The sequence below is a fragment of the Suncus etruscus genome, chromosome 8, assembly GCF_024139225.1.
Source record: "Suncus etruscus isolate mSunEtr1 chromosome 8, mSunEtr1.pri.cur, whole genome shotgun sequence".
Classification (NCBI taxonomy): Eukaryota; Metazoa; Chordata; class Mammalia; order Eulipotyphla; family Soricidae; genus Suncus; species Suncus etruscus.
Genome location: NC_064855.1, coordinates 20,844,027 through 20,863,527, shown reverse-complemented (window position 1 = coordinate 20,863,527; position 19,501 = coordinate 20,844,027). Strand labels below are relative to the sequence as shown.

Sequence of the window (19,501 nt, the reverse complement as noted above, 5' to 3'; positions counted from 1 at the left end):
TCACAAAATCTTAGACACATGTGCCATCTAGAGGTGAGGGTCTGAATTTCCTTCCCTTTTAATTGTAGTCAGGCTCTGCAATTGCTTAGACTGAAGTAAATGAAAAAAAAATTTTTTTTTTCAGACCCAGAAATTGGATATTTCTGAAACATGAAACATGGGAGTTCTGACATACCATATAGGAAGTTTAGTTATCTGGTAAAGAGACCCTGTTCAAAAGCATTGCAAGCAGAGAGAAAATATCCCAACTAAGCCCACCTTCAAGTCTTCTGTCGTCTTGAAATCATACAGGTTAAACTGCCCACCAGCTGAATAGACCAAATAACCCTAGTCTGTGCCTCAAGGAGCTGAATTTGCCCAGATAAGACCAGTGCTTTAAAAAAGGAAAAAAAAAGATTGCTACAGTTCGGTCCGTGTCACGATCCGAGGTCATTAAGGCAAGATGCTGCGGAATTTGGCGGCTCTTCGTCAGATTACCCAGAGAACCATAAGTACTGCTTCTCGCAGGCAGTTTGAAAATAAGGTGCCAGAGAAACAAAAACTATTTCAGGAGGATAATGGAATTCCAATACATCTAAAGGGTGGGTTGTCTGATGCCCTCCTGTATAGAGCCACTATGATTCTGACACTTGGTGGAACAGCATATACCATATATGAGCTGGTTAAGGCTTCATTTCCCAAGAAGCAAGATTGACTTCAATTTATTACCCCAACAGTCAATTGAAAAAATGGACCACTAATCTGAGTTCTTTGGGATCAATATTTATTAACTTGTACTTAACTTGTACTTAACTGTCACCAATAAATCAATCTTTACCATTAAAAAAAAAAAGGTAAATGCAAACAAAATGATCATAATTTAAAGCAACAAAATTTGAGGGTAGTTGGATATGCAGAATATAAAAATCCAGAAATAGGTTTTTCCGGGGGCCAGAGAGATAGCATGGAGGTAGGGTGTTTGCCTTCCATGCAGAAGGACGGTGGTTCAAATCTCGGCATCCTATATGGTCCCCTGAGCCTGCCAGGAGCAATCTCTGAGCTGGGAGCCTAGAGCGCTGCTGGGAGTGACCCAAAAATCAAAAAATAAAATAAAAAGAAATAGGTTTTTCCCTATAACTTGCCAAACTGATTGATTCTCATAGATAGTTGCTTCTACTGGGTTGTTTTGGTAGATGATTATATCATCTGCAATGACAGTTATCTGATTTTTACATTTCTACTTTTTGTTTTGGTTTTGTTGTTGTTGTTGTTGTTGATGATGATGATGTTTGTTTTGGGGCCACACCCATTGACGCTCAGGTGTTGCTCCTGGCTATCGCTCAGAAATCGCTCCTGGCTATGGGACGTGGAGGGATTGAACTGTGGTCCGTCCTAAACTAGAGCTTGCAAGGCAGATACCTTACCTCTAGCGCAACCGCTCAGCCCCACTACTTTTGTTTGTTTTATTTTGTTATTTTTTGGGGGGGTCACACCTGGGGTTACTCCTAGCTCTGCACCCAGAAATTGCTCCTGGCAGGCTCAGGGGGACCATATGGGATGCTGGAAATAGAACTGGTATTGGCTGCCTGCAAGGCAAACGCCTTGCTATCACTCCAGCCCCTACATCTCTACTTTTATTTTTTTATGACAGTCATCCAAACATTTAGTTGAAAAAAAATTAAAACATTTAGTGGTGGGGCTGGAGAGATAGCATGGAGATAAGGTGTTTGCCTTACATGTAGAAGGACGGTGGTTCGAATCCCAAAATTCTATATGGTCCCCCAAGCCTGCCGGGGGCGATTTCTGAGGGTAGAGCCAGGAGTGGCCCCTGAGTGCTGCCGGGTGTGACCCCCCAAATAAACAAACAAACAAAAACAAAACAGAAAAAACATTTAGTGATAAAAAAATATTTTTTCCCTAGTGCCAGAAAATGAACCCAGGGCTTCATACATGCAAGAAAAGGTTCTACATCTGAAGCATCCCTAACCCTGTTTTATCTGACAGGGTGACCTGGTATTGCAAATCTGAACACTACTGGGTATAGCTCAAGCAGCAAACCAAAATAATTTTTAAAGGAATTTGGTTTGGTTTGGTTTTGATTAAAGAAATTTGTTTTGTTGTTGTTGTTGTTGTTGTTGTTTTGTTTTGTTTTAAATAAATTTTTATTGTGACCAAAATGCATTACAAGTGTTTCACAGAATTATTTATGGTACATATTGACAATGAATGAGGGGCATTCCCACCACCAGTGTTGTCCTCCCTCCACCCCTGTTCCCAGCATGTATCCCATATCTTTACCCCCCAGAATACTAGTGTAACTGGTCTCCACTTTACAGCTTGTTGTAGATTGGGTATCTATTCTGTTGTCATTGACTTTGGGTTTGGTGTTCAGGAATTAGTTTTTTAAAGATAAGACATCACGACTCTATCTAGAGTGATAGTACAGAATGTAAAATCCTGTTTTGCATGCAGCCAACCCCAGTTTAATCCCCAATACTGCTCCTCCTCTTCCTCCTCCTCTCCTCTTCTTCCTTGTCCTCTTCCTCCTCTTCTTCCTCCTCTTCTGCCTTCTCTTTCTTTTCCTCTTCCTCATCCTCTTCCTCCTCCTACTTCTTTTTCTCCTCTTCAGAAAAATAAAATCCGCAATACTGCAGAAGTGGACCCCCTGAGCACAGATCTAGGAGTAGCTCTTGAGCACATCTGGGCATAGCTCAAAATAAGACATTTTGGGGATTGGGGAGATACTACAGTGGTAGAATACTTGCCTTGTACACAGCCAACCCAAGTTCATTCATAAATATATATGGTTCATTATGGTTATATGGTTCATTCCTTATATGGCTCTATATATTCTGAGCCCTGCCAGAAGCAATCCCTGAGTGCAGAGGCAGGAGTAAACCTAAGCACTGCTGGGTGTCATCAAAATTAATAAGACAAAAGCCATTTTAAACCTAAATAAACTTGCAATTTATATCATTTTAGACTTTCACCCTTGTATCATAAAAACTTTGGGCAACTCTTGGGGCCGTGAAGGTGGCGCTAGAGGTAAGGTGTCTGCCTTACAAGCGCTAGCCAAGGAACGGACCGCGGTTCGATCCCCCAGCGTCCCATATGGTCCCCCCAAGCCAGGGGCGATTTCTGAGCACATAGCCAGGAGTAACCCCTGAGCGTCGAACGGGTGTGGCCCAAAAACCAAAAAAAAAAAAAAAAAGAAAAAAAAAAACTTTGGGCAACTCTTAAATTGAAATATTTTTTCTTTTTCTGTTTAATTTTTATTTTTTTGTTTCTTTCTTTCTTTCTCTCTCTCTCTTTCTTTCTTTCTTTCTTTCATTCTTTCTTTCTTTCTTTCTTTCTTTCCTTCCTTCCTTCCTTCCTTCCTTCCTTCCTTCCTTCCTTCCTTCCTTCCTTCCTTCCTTCCTTCCTTCCTTCCTTCCTTCCTTCCTTCCTTCCTTCCTTCCTTCCTTCCTTCCTTCCTTCCTTCCTTCTTTCTTTCTTTCTTTCTTTCTTTCTTTCTTTCTTTCTTTCTTTCTTTCTTTCTTTCTTTCTTTCTTTCTTTCTTTCTTTCTTTCTTTCTTTCTTTCTTTCTTTCTTTCTTTCTTTCTTTCTTTCTTTCTTTCTTTCTTTCTTTCTTTCTCTTTTTTATGTGTGTGTGTGGTTTTTGGGTCACACCCGGCAGTGCTCAGGGATTATTCCTGGCTCCATGCTCAGAAATTGCTCCTGGCAGGCACGGGGACCATATGGGGCACCGGGATTTGAACCGATGACTTCCTGCATGAAAGGCAAACGCCTTACCTCCATGCTATCTCTCCGGCCCCCTATTTTTGTTTTTTAATATCTTTAAGCACAGTGGTTACAAACATGTTTGTAGTTGGGTTTCAGTTATAAAAAAAAAAGTACACCAGTGCAATCTTCCCACCACCAATGCCCCCCATTTTCCTCCTCCCCCATCACCCAAATTCCTGGGTTGGCTCAGGGGGCCGTATGGAATGCTGAGGAACAAACCCAGGTCAGCTGTATGCAAGGCAAATACCCTATTAGCTGTGCTATCACTCTGGTTTATTCTTTTTTGTGCTTCTTCTTTTTTTTTTTTTTTTTTCCCTGCATAGACACAGTAAATATTGGTGAAATTAGAAAGGGAATTCCCTTGGCCTAAGAGATACAGGGTTTCTCCACCCTTGAAGTATATTGTCATGGGGATAACTATAGACTCCAAACCAAACATGTTCATTTACTTTCCCCTAGACACTTTTGTGGTGTATGGAAAACTTCTGCTCCGTAACCTCTGTATCTAGAGATCTTGGTATCTGCACAGGTCAAAACATGGAGCCTATGATGAAGTCTTTCTTTATGGTTCTAGTAGTTATGTCGATCATTCTTTTTGTATTGTTGTCTTTTTTTTTTTTAGGTGTTTAAGTTGATCACTTTTATTACTGCTTAGTGATCATACAATTGTTTGGTCCTGGTACCCTTCCTTATTTTCCCCTCAATTTGAGAGTTTTAAGTTAAGTGGTTCTGTTTGAAGAAAAGAAAAAAATAAAATGGGGTAAAAAAAAAAATCAAACAAGCAAAAAATGGGCAGAGTCCTTTCAGAGGCTATAAATATTAATTTGGGAGAAGAAAGGGAAAAAGGAAGAGAAACACAACAACAATACAAAAAGAATGATCGAACATAAAATCCAAAAAGCACCACAGCAATAAAGACAACCACTACAAAATTACCACTGTTCTAAAATAAAGACAAAACAAAGCACAAAAATGAAAACAACAACAGCACCAACAACAAATTCAAAAAAAATTTTTTTGTGTGTGCTTCTTTTTTTTTTTCTCCCCTAAGTAGGCACAGTAAATATTGGGGAAATTAGAAAGGGAATTCCGTTGGCCTAAGAGATACAGGGTTTCTCCACCCTTGAAGTATATTGTCATGGGGATAACTTTAGACTCCAAACATGTTCATTTACTTTCCCCTAGATACTTTTGTAGTGTATGGAAAACCTCTGCTCCGTCATAGATGGTGAAATCTGCCTCTGTATCTAGAGATCTTGGTATCTGCACAGGTCAAAGCATGGAGCCCATGATGAAGTCTTTCTTTACAGTTCTAGTAGTTCTATTCCATCACTGTTGTTTTAATCAGTCTTCTGTAGTTGGTGGTCTTGGTTTTTGCACTGATCCAAGGATGCAGCCTAGGATAGAGTCTTTCATTATGTTTCCAGAAATCCTGTTCAGTTACAATTCTCTCAGTCAGACCTCTAGAATTAGAGATCTTGGTTGTTGTAGAGATTGTAGCTGTAACGAACAAAGTATCAGTCAATTACAGCCGAAGCTACTACCAACTTTCTGTCAGTGTTGCCCATTTTGAAAAATACTGATTTAGAAACTGTATTTGAGAGGTTTGTTTTTTTATCATAATCTCACCTAAACCCTATATTGTGCCCTGGTGAATCAGCAGAAGGCAATAGACTTTAGCAAGAGAAGTGTCAAATAACATTGAGGCACACTCTTCCTCCCTAATGCCAGGAGTAATCTTGGAGATGCTTTCAGGTCATTTATGCATTATTATCCAGAGCTCATTCAGATTTGTTATTGGAACTGAAGGTCAAATTCACCGAGGGAGAAGAGGGAAGAACTCTGATATTCCTGAACACTGCCAAGGACTTTACCTACTTTTTCTTCTTAATTTACTCCTTACAACAAGTGTACAAATCAGTACCCATGTTATAAATAGAAGATCCAAAGACAGAAAGGTTAAATGACATACTAAATTTATATCATAAGTAAGTCAAGGAGACAGTCATTCTAATACTATTACCCCCAGAGCCCCCTAAATCTTAATGTGATTATTAAATTTTAAAACATTCAAAATATTCAAACACAAGGTAATCATCTTTATTAAATGATCCTTTATTAGCTTAATAATTTGGGCCTGCCCTTAGTATTAATAAGCTTCATTACTAGTCACAAGATTTCCATTCACTGATGGGAAAAATTTTCTTGTTTAATCATTTTTAAAAATGCAGGGAGACAAAGGGCATCTACTTCTTGACACCAGTGACAGCAGGCTTCTCTTCACGGGTAATGGGAATGGTGCGCTCAGGGCCAGAGGCCTGTTTCCTTGGTCCATTTACAGTCAGGACCCCATCAGATGACAGGGATGAAGTAATGGTAAGAGGGTCCACATCAGCTGGAATCCGGTATTTTCTTTGGAACTCCCGGGAGATGAAACCATGTTCATCCTAATTCAAAGGAAATAGAAAGGTAAGACTAAGAAATGGAATCCAACATTTTCCTTCCTTCCAACTAACCCAAATAACATGACAACATGAGAGAAAACTAAATAGCTATTCTGTTTAGGGCTAAAATGAATTTTTCCTACCCGTGAGAAATTGAGAAGTCTGGAACATCTCAAAATTTTATAATTTTTTTTTTCTTTTGGCTTTTGGTTTTGGGGCCACTTAGGGGTTACTCTGGCTCTGTGATCAGAAATCACTCCTGGCAGGCTCAACATATGGGATGTTGGTAATCGAACCCAAGTTCCATCCTGGGTTGGACGCATGCAAGGCAAATGCCCTACTACTGTGCTATCTCTCCAGCCCAAAATTTTATAATTTTTTTTCAAATACTGAGACATGGATGTTTAGGGATATGTCCTAAAGATATAAATCAATGTTTAAAAATCTACTGAAGATCAAAGAAAGTTCATAAATTGTCCTAATTTTTCAGGAGTACCCCAAAATGATCTAGATCAACTAGACTGCTACTTAAAAGAGGGGGGGGGCAGTGTGATAGTACATTGGGTAGGGCACTTGGACCCAAGTTCCATTTCTGTCATCTGAATTGGTTTTCTGAGCACTACCAAAAGTAATTCCTAAGAGCAGTTAGAAGTAACCTAGGAGTACTGCTGGAAATGACATCCAAAAAAAAAAAAAAAAACAAGAAAAAAGAAGCCGGAGAGATACATGGAGGTAAGGTGTTTGCTTTTCATGCAGAAGGTTATTGGTTCAAATCCCAGCATCCCATATGGTCCCCTGAGCCTGCCAGGAGCAATTTCTGAGCATGGAGCCAGGAGTGGCCCCTGAGTGCTGCTGGGTGTGACCCAAAAACCAAAAACAAACAAACAAACAAACAAAAGCCCCACAAAAACCTCCATGCAAGAAAACTATAACTGAAAGTTAAATTAGATTAGCAAAAACTAAAAGTCACAAATATCAAACTATTGTTTGGTGCATACAATTATCATCAACTTATAAGAAGCAATCTAATTTTTAAAAACTCTCCCCCAAAAGTAAAAAAAAAAAATTCTTTAGAATTCTCTCATAGAGTAGCTAACCTTAACCATTATACCTGTTGATGTTGAATGTTAAGCATTTATCTAGATATGCTCGTAATGATCTGATTTCTACCTGGGCCAGAGGGTATTCAGAGCTGAGCACAGCTCTGAAACTAAGGCAAAACAAGTTGTTTCAGCATTTATATGGGATGCTGAAGTGGATCCCTTGTACGCCTAGACCAGCTCAAAGATTTTAGGTGTATGCAGATAATATAAAAATGTAAAGCAACCAGTATTCAAAAAGCACTATGCCTAAAGTAGTGGTCCTTAACTTTGACTATAAGAATTACTTAGAGAGCCTATAAAAGGTTGATGCCTACTACCTAAAAATTCTGATTTGATCTGTCTAGGTACACCTAAGCACTTGATTTAAAAAAAATTTTTTGTCCCTCTGGTGATTCTAGTGGGACCAATAATGAGAATCACTGATTTTTTTTTTTGTGGTTTTTGGGTCACACCCGGCAGTGCTCAGGGGTTATTCCTGGCTCCAGGCTCAGAAATTGCTCCTGGCAGGCACGGGGGACCATATGGGACGCCGGGATTCGAACCGATGACCTCCTGCATGAAAGGCAAACGCCTTACCTCCATGCTATCTCTCCGGCCCCGAGAATCACTGATTTAAATACACATTCCATCTATCCCATTTAAAGAAAAAAGACATCCATTGGCCACTTTTCTTGTTAACACAAAAACTACAGCATGTTTCTCCTTCAAAGATTCTGCTAGCTACTGATTTGAAAACCTGATGATATAGAACTGCATTATGGCCCACTTCAGAGATGGATAGCAAGTGCCTGACATGCAAGTGGTACTGTATAAGCAGGACTAAAGAAGCCGTACCTGGCGCTCTTCATGCTTGCCATGCACTTCAATCACATCCCCCAACACCTTGACCTTGAGTTCCTCAGGGGAAAAATGTTTCACATCCAAGTTGACAGAAAACCTGTCCTTCTCCAGACGCATCTAAAAATAAAATTAAGAGAAAGGGGGTACAGAAAAAAATGATTGAGATGTAGCTTACATTGCAGTCTCATCAGTCCTTAGATGTAATTTCTACCCAGCTAGTTAATCCACATTTTGGCTTTTAAAAAAATTCCTTTTTGAATGACTATGATTTCCTAGTGGAAAGGGGGGCACCACAGTGGTACCCAAAAATTAACAACATTTGATCATCATGTCCATACTTTGTGGAGACCAATCACAAGGATGGGTCTGAGCATGATTTCTGCTGACCTTTGGCCCCAAACTTTGGTCTTATCATTCATCTCTCAGACAAAGGCCCCTTTGCTCAGATCTTTGCCAAGTTTCCCACCCACTCAATCTGGAATGTTCTGCTGGCCCTGATTGTCCTTTCAAAGTCCTTGCCCACTCAGCTCTGTTTAGTCACACTTGAATATTTTTAAACCAGAGTATTATCTGTGACAGTTTCTGTTCACCTTATCTGTTCACCCTATTTTTTTTTTTTCCTTCTTGGGACAAATTGGGGAATCCCAAGAATGGACTACATTCTTTGCTCTGAAGGCTTGAACCTAAGCCAGTGTCCCGTGACAGCCCTGTAAAAAACCATCTAAACAAAACAAAACTTAAGAGAGAACTGAAAACAACAACAACAGCAGCAACAACAAAGAGGGGACAGAAAGAAGAAAAAGTAGCTGTCATTGTCCATCCAGCAGGGATGGAGACTAGAATGAAAGAGGACTGACTGTCTCCTGGCTCTGAAATCTTAGATGATAAAATTGTCAGGTATGGTAAGTGGTATAGAAGAGTCAAGCAAAAGAAACTGAAAGCAGCGCTTTCCCTGTAGATCATGATGAACAGAACTAGAAAGGATAATGCTGCTTGGCGGTTGGGGGGGGGGGGCTGATCTGCATAGTACAGGGGGGAAAAATGCAATAAAGTAGGATGCAGATGAGCCCCAAGGACAAGCTAGCTAGCTGCTGGGAAGGAAAGCACTAGTAACCTCATCTTTCTTCACTGCTGGGTGAAGAAAAGCAAAGCATCTTAGACACTTGGACACAGCCAGATTTAGGCAGGTAAGAAAAGCAAAGTACATGGAGATGTTCCCCAAAAGTTCCAGAAAGAACTGTCCTGGCTGAGGAGAGACTTACCTCTGAGAGTCCACTGTCAATCCAGCTGGGTGTCCGAAAGAATGAGGATGGCCGTAGGTAGAAGGGGCTCAGGGATGTGGAAGGGAAAAAGTCCGACTCCAGCAGGTGCTCCCCAAAGAACTGGTCAAACAGACGGCTGGGGGAGTGGAAAGGAAAGAAAGGACGGCGGATCCAGGGGTGGTGGATGGCGATGTCCATGGTGGCTTGGAAAGTGTCAGGAGTCAGCTGGCTGTTCAGCTCTTTCAGCTGCAGTGACAGCCAGGCCTTTATATACACAGTCTTGTGAAGGTTCTGGAATGGTGATGTCAGGGGTTTTATTATCCCAGCTCACAAGTTCATGGAGACTTGTGATTGGGGATTTGGCAGAGTGACACATACCCAGTACTCACTGAGCTAAGAAAAGAGAAACACAAACACGCTTGAGCGGGCCAGTGACCTGTCCTGGTCCTGTTTCACCAGCTTTCCGTCCACACCCACTGGCACCCCCCACCTCTTTCTGCAGTGTTGGGGCCAAGTCCGGAATCCCAAGCAGGCGGGTGAGGGGCCTCCTCCTCCCCAGCCTGGTATGCCTGGGGAATGGAGCCAGCGACTATCTTGGGCCTGGGCAGGAACTGGAATCTTCCTAGGCTGGGCCCCAGGGACATTAACTCTTTGTGGGTCCCTAAGGGAAAGCTGTTAGTGCCCAGCTTGTGTGTGTGTGTGTGTGTGTGTGTGTGTGTGTGTGTGTGTGTGTGTGTGTGTGTGTGTGGTGCCCTGGTGCTGCATTGGGTTCAGGGAGAAGGTCCTGATTCTAGGCAGGAAGACCTCCTCACGACAGTACAGAACACTTGTCACTTTATAAGTTGCAAAACACGAGGCCCATTAGACCCATGTAGTTTGATGAAAGAGGGCTCTGGGGGGGCTGCCACAGAGGCTGGGGAAGGTGTATGCAGACTGTGAGGAGCCCAGCCAGGTCTTGCATTTCCCGGCACCAGTTCCACTTGGCATCTCGTCCTCAAGCCAGGACCCCCAGCTGTCTTCGCAGGCCACCCAGTGACAGCTGAAAGGTGTGCGGGGGTGGGTAGGGAGGAGTTACAGGGGTCCCTGAGCTACTGCTGGTCAGTCCTCCAGGCAGGCAAGAGCTCAGGCCGGCTGCCTGCCCCACCCCCTCCCAGGCTCTGCACTATTTTGGGTGGTGTAGACCCCGCCCCCACCTCCCAGGGCAGCTGGAGGGGTCCTGGCGCCACTGTTGGGGCCCGCACCTCTAGGACCAGGGCCTGCGGACTCGCCTGCAGTCATGTCGGGTCGCTCTGTGCCACATGCCCACCCGGCCACCACCGAGTATGAGTTTGCCAACCCGAGCCGCCTGGGAGAGCAGCGCTTCGGAGAAGGTAGGGCACAGTGGACACCCCTGGGCCCCCACCCCCACCTCCTGAATTCTGGGCAGACCTCCCTGGCCCGCTGGCCTGGCTTGAGCCCCACTTCGGGACTTAATTGCACTCCCGGCTAGCCAGGCTCCTACCCCAGACTGCCAGCTCTAGGGCCCTTGGCCATGAAGCCCTGAGAGCTTGCCCCCCATCCTCCTAGGGGTGCCTGGAGGGCACTAACCCACCCAACAATCCCTTCTTTCCCGTTACCTTCCTTTTCCCCCTCCCTCTGATCTCTTCTCTCCAGCTTCTAGCCTCATCCTGCCTCCTGCCTTCTCTGCCTCCCTTTTTGCCCCCCAGGCCTCCTGCCAGAAGACATCCTGACCCCCACCCTCTACCACGGCTACTATGTCCGGCCCCGGGCTGCCCAGGCTGGGGAGGGCAGCAGGGCAGGGGTCTCCGAGCTCAGGCTCAGTGAAGGCAAGTTCCAGGCCTTTCTGGACGTGAGCCACTTCACCCCTGATGAGGTGACGGTGAGGACTGTGGACAATCTCTTGGAGGTGTCGGCCCGCCACCCCCAGCGCCTGGACCGCCACGGCTTCGTGTCCCGAGAGTTCTGCCGCACCTATGTCCTGCCCGCCGACGTGGACCCCTGGAGGCTCCGTGCTGCCCTCTCTCATGATGGAGTCCTACACCTGGAGGCCCCCCGGGGTAGCCGGCACTCGGACACAGAGATCAATGAAGTCCACATTTCCCTGCTGCCCGCCCCACCTGACCCCAAGGAAGAGGAGGAGGAGGCAGGAATGGAGCCCTGAGTGCCACAGACCCAGTACCAAAGCGTGCGCCCTTCTGCCTTCCAGTGCACATGCACCACTGGAGGTAGCCTCTTGTGGGGTGGGAAGGGGGACACACAAGTAATCCCAGTGTACAGTGTGGTCTCTGGGGGGTCATGCCATTGCCTTTTTGTAGTTCTGGGTAGTGGAGAATAAACCTGAATCTCAGGGCCTTGTTTGTGTTGAGCAGATTCTTTGCGCCCCTTCTCCTTCAGCTCTTGAAGGACTAGATGAGCTGGGAGAGGCCTTGGTTAGGGCCAGACTAGACAAAAAGCTTCAATTTGCTGCGCTGGGCTTCCTGGCATTCCAGTACCACGCTGCTCACGCATGGAGGCTGAGATTACTCCCGGAAGCTGGTATTGGCTCCAGACCAAATTCCTCACCATTGTTGTTTCTTTTTTTCTCTCCTTTCTTTTTCTCACAATACTACAAAAGAGAGTGATCCTGACGGGACTGGGGATCTACCATCCAAACAACCCTGCGGTCACTGTCTGAGCGGGCGATTAGAGACACAAAGACCAGGGTCTCCCACTGTCTGGCCTGTTTGGGGCCGGGGCTGGGGACATAGTTTTTGCAGCAGGGGAGTTGCCTCTGGCCCTCTTTTTCTCAAGCTAAGGTCTTTTTCACTTGAACTTGGAGACCCATGGGTATACCAGAAGTCTCTGCCATTGTCTCCTACACAGGGAGATCCATGAAAGGAAACATGTGTTTCTAAGATTTGAGCATCCCTAGAGCAGAAATAACTGGATCACCTTACCCTAAGTGCAGAACATATAGGGCTATTAGTGATACCACAGACTTTCCTTTGGAACAAGAGTGTACCAGGAACATAATGGTTTACAAACATAAGGATTGGTTTGGAGCAATTGTATAGCGAGCCGTAGGGCTCTTGCCTTGCACACACCTAACCCAAATTCAATCCCCAGTCCCACCAGGTGTGATCCCTGAGCACAGAATCAGGAGTGAAGTCCCAAGTATTGCCAGGTATGTCCCCTTTGAAAAAAAGCCTAAGGGCCTCATTTCCCTCCCATCCCTTTTTCCTTCTTTTTTTTTTTTTTTTTTTTTTTTTTTTTGTTTTTGGGCCACACCCGGTAACACTCAGGGGTTACTCCTGGCTATGCGCTCAGAAGTTGCTCCTGGCTTGGGGGACCATATGGGACACCGGGGGATTGAACCGCGGTCCGTCCAAGGCTAGCGCAGGCAAGGCAGGCGCACCTTACCTTTAGCGCCACCGCCCGACCCCCTTTTTCCTTCTAATACTTGAAAGAACTTGTATGTATATGAAATGGAGAGTTCTAGATGTTCTCCTTGTCCAAAAATACGTCTTTACCAAGTTGAGTGAATTCCTGAAATCTCCCATAAAAACAAAGTTATGCTTAACATTGTTTTTTCAAAGAAAAATAAAGACATTGTAAAATACCCAGAAACAATAGAGATGAGGGCTGAAAGGACAGGCTCATGATATAAAGCTCACCACAAAGAATGGTGAGTACAAGTTAAAGAAATAGCTACACTAACAACTATCATGACAATGTTAATAAGTGAGAGAAGTAGAATGCCTGTCTCAAACACAGGCAAAGGATGGGGGGAGGAAAAAATGGGAGGGCATTGGTGGTGGGAATGTTGCACTGGTGAATGGGGGGAGTGTGTACTTTTTATGACTGAACCCCAACTACAAACATTTTTGTAATCATGATTCTTAAATATATTATTTTAAAAAATTTGTTTTTTTTTCTTTTTGGGCTAAACTTGTCTATTGTCAGAGTTTTCTCCTGGCTCTGTGCTGAGAGATCACCCTTGGTGGGGTTGGGGGCACCATATGGGGTGCCAAGAATTAAATCAGGTTGATAGAACACAAGGCAAACAACTTGTCACTACACTATACCTCCAGCCCAATGCGTATCTTTTTTTATATTAAGGACCCATCTACTGACAAGGAGTAGATCTTGGGTAGGGGAAGATAGTTCAAAGGACTGGGACTTCAAATCTCAGATTTAGTTCAAGCTCCTCCACTTCAAATTCTTTTATCAGTCAACTTTCTGAACATTCTGAGTATAAGAGAATTTAGATTTTTATAAAGTAACCCACTTCATTTGCCTTTTTTGTTATAACTTCTTCTTTCTATTGAATTAAAATTTACCTTTCTGTTACTTCTGCCCATTGATTCTGGTGATGTCAAGAAGATAAATGCAGTCTATCTTTTACTTGAGTGTCCTCCAAATATTCAAAAATACCATCCTGTCCTCTGAAGCCTTCCTTTTCCAAATTAAACAAGCCTAGTTCTCTACTGGTATCTTATGGAACTTTCCATGCTCCTTTATCATTCATTCAAAAGTCTTTTAGACACATTGCTTTTTGACAATGTAACTAGAAATCTAACATGTGAACTTAAAATGAACTTGTTGTGGACTGACTAATAATAGATGTCAATAGAATAGTATTGTGCTTATTGTCCCCAACATTTTTTATCAATACTCTAGAAAGAGTATTAGTACTCTGTCACAACACAGTTGATTTCTTTAGGGTTTCTAGTCATAAAAACTTCCGTAGGTGCATTCCTTTAAGGTGGAGATAATGTGACTGGAAACGGACCAGAACATGGAGGTCTTTGTCTGCCAGACTTAGATATTTGAATGGCATAATGAAAACAATACTGTGAGGAGTACTGAAATGTTTCTGGGAAGAAGCAAGGTCATGATATAAGAGAGTAGTGTAAAGATCTAGCATAGTATAATAAAAGAAAGAAAATGCCTTACTACCTGACAATTCACTGAGTACTGGAGAAATCATAAAAATATGGGCCAAAGGGATATGGTTCAAAGGACTTAAGTACATACATTTTGCATGCCAGAGCCTCAGATTGAATCTAGCACTACATATACGACTGGGAGTGAGCACTGAGCTCAAAGTCAGATATGTCCTCCAAGCACAACTAGGTGTGGCCAAACAAAACAATAAGACACCTCAGAACACAAAAACCACGAAGTAAAGGGATAGCTCATAAGCTTGTGTGCATGCCTGGGTTCACTTCCCATCACCACCCTGAGAACTACTGGGAACAACCCCCAAGCTCAGAGTGACAAGTAGACTGAAGGTCACTGGGGTGGGCCAAAAATAAAAAATGAGAACAACAACAAAAGAAGTGCAAGTGCTGAGGCATACCAATCATAGATCATGATTTCTTTTTTGACAAGAGGAGATTCATGAGCCCAGTTCTCCATTCTATAGTCCTGAATAAAAATAACTTGCCCACATTAGTTTTAATAGCAGGGCAGAATAGAAAGATATCCATTTTCCTAAATCTGTGGGGAGTTCCCTACCTGGAAGTGCTCAGAGGTTACTTCTGGCTCTGCACTCAATAATTTCTCCAGGCTGTACTCTGGGGACCAAAAGGGATGCCAGGTCAGCTGTGTGCAAGGCAAATGCCCTACCCACTGTAATATTGCTCTGGCTCCTATCTATTTTCCTAAAATTTCAGTTTCCAGGAGCCTCCAGTATTTGAGCCCAGATTCTGACAGGGGCAAGAAACTGATCTCAATTGCCTTGAAAGTGAAACTCAAACCAGACCAGATCTGGGAAATATAAGGTAAGACCCTTCATTGCTTCATTCCAGAGGGTATATTTCACTGAGAGTGTCATGTAGTTACCACGAAGCTGTTCCCAAGGAAACCTCTAGCCCTTATTCTATATCCGGTTTCTTTTCATTGAAGCTTGAAACTCAAAGTTCATGACTTCATCAATGCAGCTCTAAATCCCAAAGGTGAGATAACTCTTACCTGGAGCCAGTATGCGCTCCTCTACCCTTTGGCTGGAGAGTCACCTGGGAATCCATCCAGCAGGTGGCTTCCAAAGTCCAACCTGCTAGGTTGAAATCTGACACTTGACAGACTCCACAGGCGGGCGAAAGCTAAACCAGGAACCAGGAAATGCTTAGCCTCTTTATGTAGAAAAACAGCTGGGCTTGCCTTGGAGATGAGCACCATGGGAAACCGGCTCTGCTGCGGGGGGACGCTGGTGAGTAGGGGGAACGGGTAAATCTTAGCCAGGTCACTGGAGGCCCAAGAAAAGAGAGACCTGCAGGTAGTTCCCTGCTAACCTCCCAATGGGACTTGACTTTACTTTGCCTGGCACCTCCGGGTACCCATACAGTGACAGTGAGGCACCACCTCCTGGATTCACTCCCTTAAGAGAACTCAGAAAACACAGCCGCACCAGCTGTCTGGAGATATGGCCAGAAATATGGCTGAATAGTGAATCGGACATTGTCTCTTTGTCCTCTTCTACCTCTCTTTTCCCTTCCTTAGAGGAGGTTCAGACTTGTAGCATTTGGAGAGCTTATTGTACTCATTTGATCACTTTGCAATCTTATTCCATTTCCCCCAACCATTCCACGGGGTCAGTAGTCTGACACATGTTTTACAGTCTAACAGGCCAAAAGCTGAGCTCAGAGGAGTAGTAAGTTTGTGGGAGGTCACATGGCTAGTAAGTAAATAAACCAAGATCAAATCAAGATTTCAAACTAGGCCTTCAGGAACCCACCCTTACTTTTAACCACTACATCATAATGTCTCCTCAAATCAGGATAATCATCTTTGGAAAAAATAGTTATTGTAGTTTTGGTGCCAATACCTCAGTGTGCTAAGGAGCTATTCTATGTTCAAGGGACTTACTGCTCTCAGCGGTGATGGGAGAAACCATGTTGTTGCTGGGAGACCTAATGGAGATTACTTTTTAAAAGATAGTAAGGAAAGGCCGGAGGAGATAGCAGGGAGGGTAGGTGTTTGCCTTGCATGCAGAAGGTCGGTGGTTCGAAATCCCGGCATCCCATATAGTCCCCTGAGCCTGCCAGGAGCGATTGCTGAAGTGTAGAGCCAGGAGTAACCCCTGAGCGTTGCCGGGTGTGACCCCCCCCCCAAAAAAAAAGATAGTAAGGAGAGGGGGGCCAGAGTGATAGCACAGTGGTAGGGCGTTGCCTTACTTGCAGCCGACCTAGGACTGACCCGGGTTCGATTCCCAGCATTTCATATGGTCCCTCAAGCCTATCTGAGCACAGAACCAGAAGTAACCCCTGAGCGCCGCTGGGTGTGGCCCAAAAACCAAAAAAAAAAAAAAAAAAAAAATAGTAAGGAGAATATTTCCAGAGTATTTGAATATTACTTTTATACCTATTTACTGTATGAATCTCAGGTAAATCTGAAACTTTTCCTTCATACATAAAACATGTGCATTTTATCATCGCAAAACTAGGTAATATAACCATACTGAAGATCATCTAGTTTGATGGCAAAGATGTGTAAAAGTCTCAGTATATTATTTGTACTGTCTTTACTGCTCTTTCCCATGTTAACACTATAAACCCCTCGGGTCTGACTTTATTCTGTCTCCTAACTATTTAGTTAACCATTCTAAGCTGAAGATGTCTTCTTTATGAATGAACCATCACTAAATTTCTGGAGATAGGTGAGGTTCATTGTTTTTTGTTTGGTTTGGTTTTGGTTTTGATTCGGGGGCCACACTCAGCAGTGCTCAGGGGTTACTCCTGGCTTTGCACTCAGAAATCACTCCTGTTAGGCTCTGGGGATTATATGGTCTGTTGAACATGAACCTAGGTTGGCCTTGTGCTAGGCAAGTGCCCTATCCATTTTATTATTTCTCTTGCCCCTATGTGAGGAACATTGAAGAAGTGCATTACCTGGAGTTAGTCTATTGAAATTTTGCCTACTACTCATTCACATTACATATCAATTCTATGACTAAGCAAGTATTTTTAATTACTCATGCATGAAGCATAAGCGAAAAATGAAGATGGCATAATAATAGAGGGAAGTTGGATCTCTGGCTTCTTACCAAAGTTCTAAGATGAGTCATCTGTAAAAGGGGAACAATGATACCTGTTTCCCAGGATGATGTTTAGGATGGGATAGAGGGAATAGGACAGAAAGATAGTATAGCACATAGGTCATTTGCCTTGCCTGTGATCCACCAATGTTTGATCCTCTGTACCTCATATCATCTCTTGAGCACTGCCAGGAGTTATCCCTGAGCACAGAGTTAGAAATTAGCCTGGAGCACTGTCAGGTGTGGCTCCCAAAACAACAGCAACTGATAAAACAAAGAGCTTCTGTGTTAGATTTTTGGTCCACTAACAGCAATGACCACAGTTTACTCCAGGCTGTGATTGGGGTACTAAATGAGATGCCAAGAATTGAACCTGGGTGGGTCACATGCAAGACAAATGCTCTTCCTGTTGTACTATTGCTGTTTTCATTTTATTAATAAAATTAAACCCTATGGGGCAAGAGAGAGAGAAAGAGAGAGAGAGAGAGAGAGAGAGAGAGAGAGAGAGAGTACAACAGGTAAGGCACTTAACTTTCTCTCTTTCTTCTCTTCTTTCTTCTTTCTTTCTTTCTTTCTTTCTTTCTTTCTTTCTTTCTTTCTTTTCTTTCTTTCTTTCTTCTTCTCTTTCTTTCTTCTTTCTTCTTTCTTTCTTTCTTTCTTTCTTTCTTTCTTTCTTTCTTTCTTTCTTTCTTTCTTTCTTTCTTTCTTTCTTTCTTTCTTTCTTTTCTTTCTTTCTTTCTTTCTTTCTTTCTTTCTTTCTTTTTTCAGTTTTTGGGCCACACCCAGCGGTGCCTCCCAGGGGTTACTCCTGGCTGTCTGCTCAGAAATAGCTCCTGGCAGGCACGGGGGACCATATGGGACACCAGGATTCGAACCAACCACCTTTGGTCCTGGATCGGCTGCTTGCAAGGCAAACGCCACTGTGTTATCTCTCCGGGCCCTAAAATTAATTTTTTACTGACACACCATGACTTACAAAGTCATTCATAATTATTTTAGGCAATGTTTCAACCTTATCTCACCACCAGTATCAGTTGACCTCCACCAGTGTCACACTTTCCTTCTCCTCAGTCTGCCTTCTTAGCAGGCACATTTTTTTTTTTTTTTTGGTTTTTTTGGGCCACACCCGTTTGACGCTCAGGGGGTTACTCCTGGCTATGTGCTCAGAAATCGCCCCTGGCTTGGGGGGACCATATGGGACGCCGGGGGATCGAACCGCGGTCCTTCCTTGGCTAGCGCTTGCAAGGCAGGCACCTTACCTCCAGCGCCACCTACCCGGCCCCTGCAGGCACATTTTTAAGTTGTATTGTGTTTGGATATCTGTGAACCAACATTTCTATATACCCATTGTGCACCTGCCCTGTTTCTCTTGACAGCCTTTTCTTACTTCCTCCTCAATGTTTTTTCCTTTCCTAGCCTTATTTCTATAACCTAAGGCCAGAGGTAATCTAGGTATTTAGGTATCTCCTCTTTGATAGCTTCCATCCTGGTATTAAGTGAAATCATCTTCTGACTTACTTCATCTAACATGATAACCTTTCATTCCATTCAAGCTTAGCAAATTGAATAATTTGCAGCCTTGCAATTACACATTGCATTATGTATATATTCATCTGTCATTGGACACCTGGACTATATCCTAACTATTGTGCTAAGTACTGCAATGAATAATGGTGTGCTCATGTCCTTTTGGATTAATATTCTTGGGTCCTGGGTACAAAAAGTGGAGTTTCTGGATCATATGACAATTCTATTCTTATGTTTCTGAGAGATCTCTATACTGCTTTTCTTAGGGGTGTACCAGAAATATTCCCACAAGCAGTGGATGAGAATACCTTTTCACCACATCCCCACCAGCTGATTGTTCCCAGCTTTTTTTTGACATGTGCCATTCTCACTGGTGTGAGATGATACCTCATTGTTGTCTTGATTTAGATTTCCCTGATAAGTGATAATGAGCATATTTTCGTGTGCCTATTGGCCATCTGTCTGCCTTCTTCAGAGAAGTGTCTGTTCATTACTGCTCTGTAAGTCTTTATCATCACAACAAACTTCCAGAGACTTAAAAATACT

At 43.4% G+C, this 19,501-nt stretch overlaps 3 protein-coding genes across 4 annotated transcripts; 2 read left to right on the top strand and 1 right to left on the bottom strand.

Annotated features, from left to right (window-relative positions):
• The first annotated feature begins 412 nt into the window (after window positions 1-412).
• Window positions 413-784, top strand: LOC126016123 (cytochrome c oxidase subunit 7A2, mitochondrial). Its single transcript, XM_049778654.1, has one exon. It carries the CDS (start codon window positions 443-445, stop codon window positions 692-694), a length of 252 nt encoding a protein of 83 aa, XP_049634611.1. The 5' UTR covers window positions 413-442; the 3' UTR covers window positions 695-784.
• A 5,074-nt stretch (window positions 785-5,858) lies between these two features.
• Window positions 5,859-15,610, bottom strand: CRYAB (crystallin alpha B). Of its 2 annotated transcripts, XM_049778652.1 has the most exons (4): window positions 15,367-15,610; window positions 9,412-9,702; window positions 8,144-8,266; window positions 5,859-6,209 (listed from the first exon to the last, which is right to left on the bottom strand). In XM_049778652.1, the coding sequence occupies exons 2-4, from the start codon at window positions 9,607-9,609 to the stop codon at window positions 6,009-6,011; spliced, it is 522 nt and encodes a 173-aa protein (XP_049634609.1). In that variant the 5' UTR covers window positions 9,610-9,702; window positions 15,367-15,610; the 3' UTR covers window positions 5,859-6,008. The 2 variants fall into 2 exon arrangements, with proteins under 2 accessions (XP_049634609.1, XP_049634608.1); XM_049778651.1 differs by lacking the exon at window positions 15,367-15,610 and having other exon boundaries at window positions 9,412-9,766.
• Window positions 10,678-11,572, top strand: HSPB2 (heat shock protein family B (small) member 2). Its single transcript, XM_049778648.1, has 2 exons — window positions 10,678-10,781; window positions 11,118-11,572. Exons 1-2 carry the CDS (start codon window positions 10,688-10,690, stop codon window positions 11,570-11,572), a joined length of 549 nt encoding a protein of 182 aa, XP_049634605.1. The 5' UTR covers window positions 10,678-10,687.
• Window positions 15,611-19,501: the final 3,891 nt, after the last annotated feature.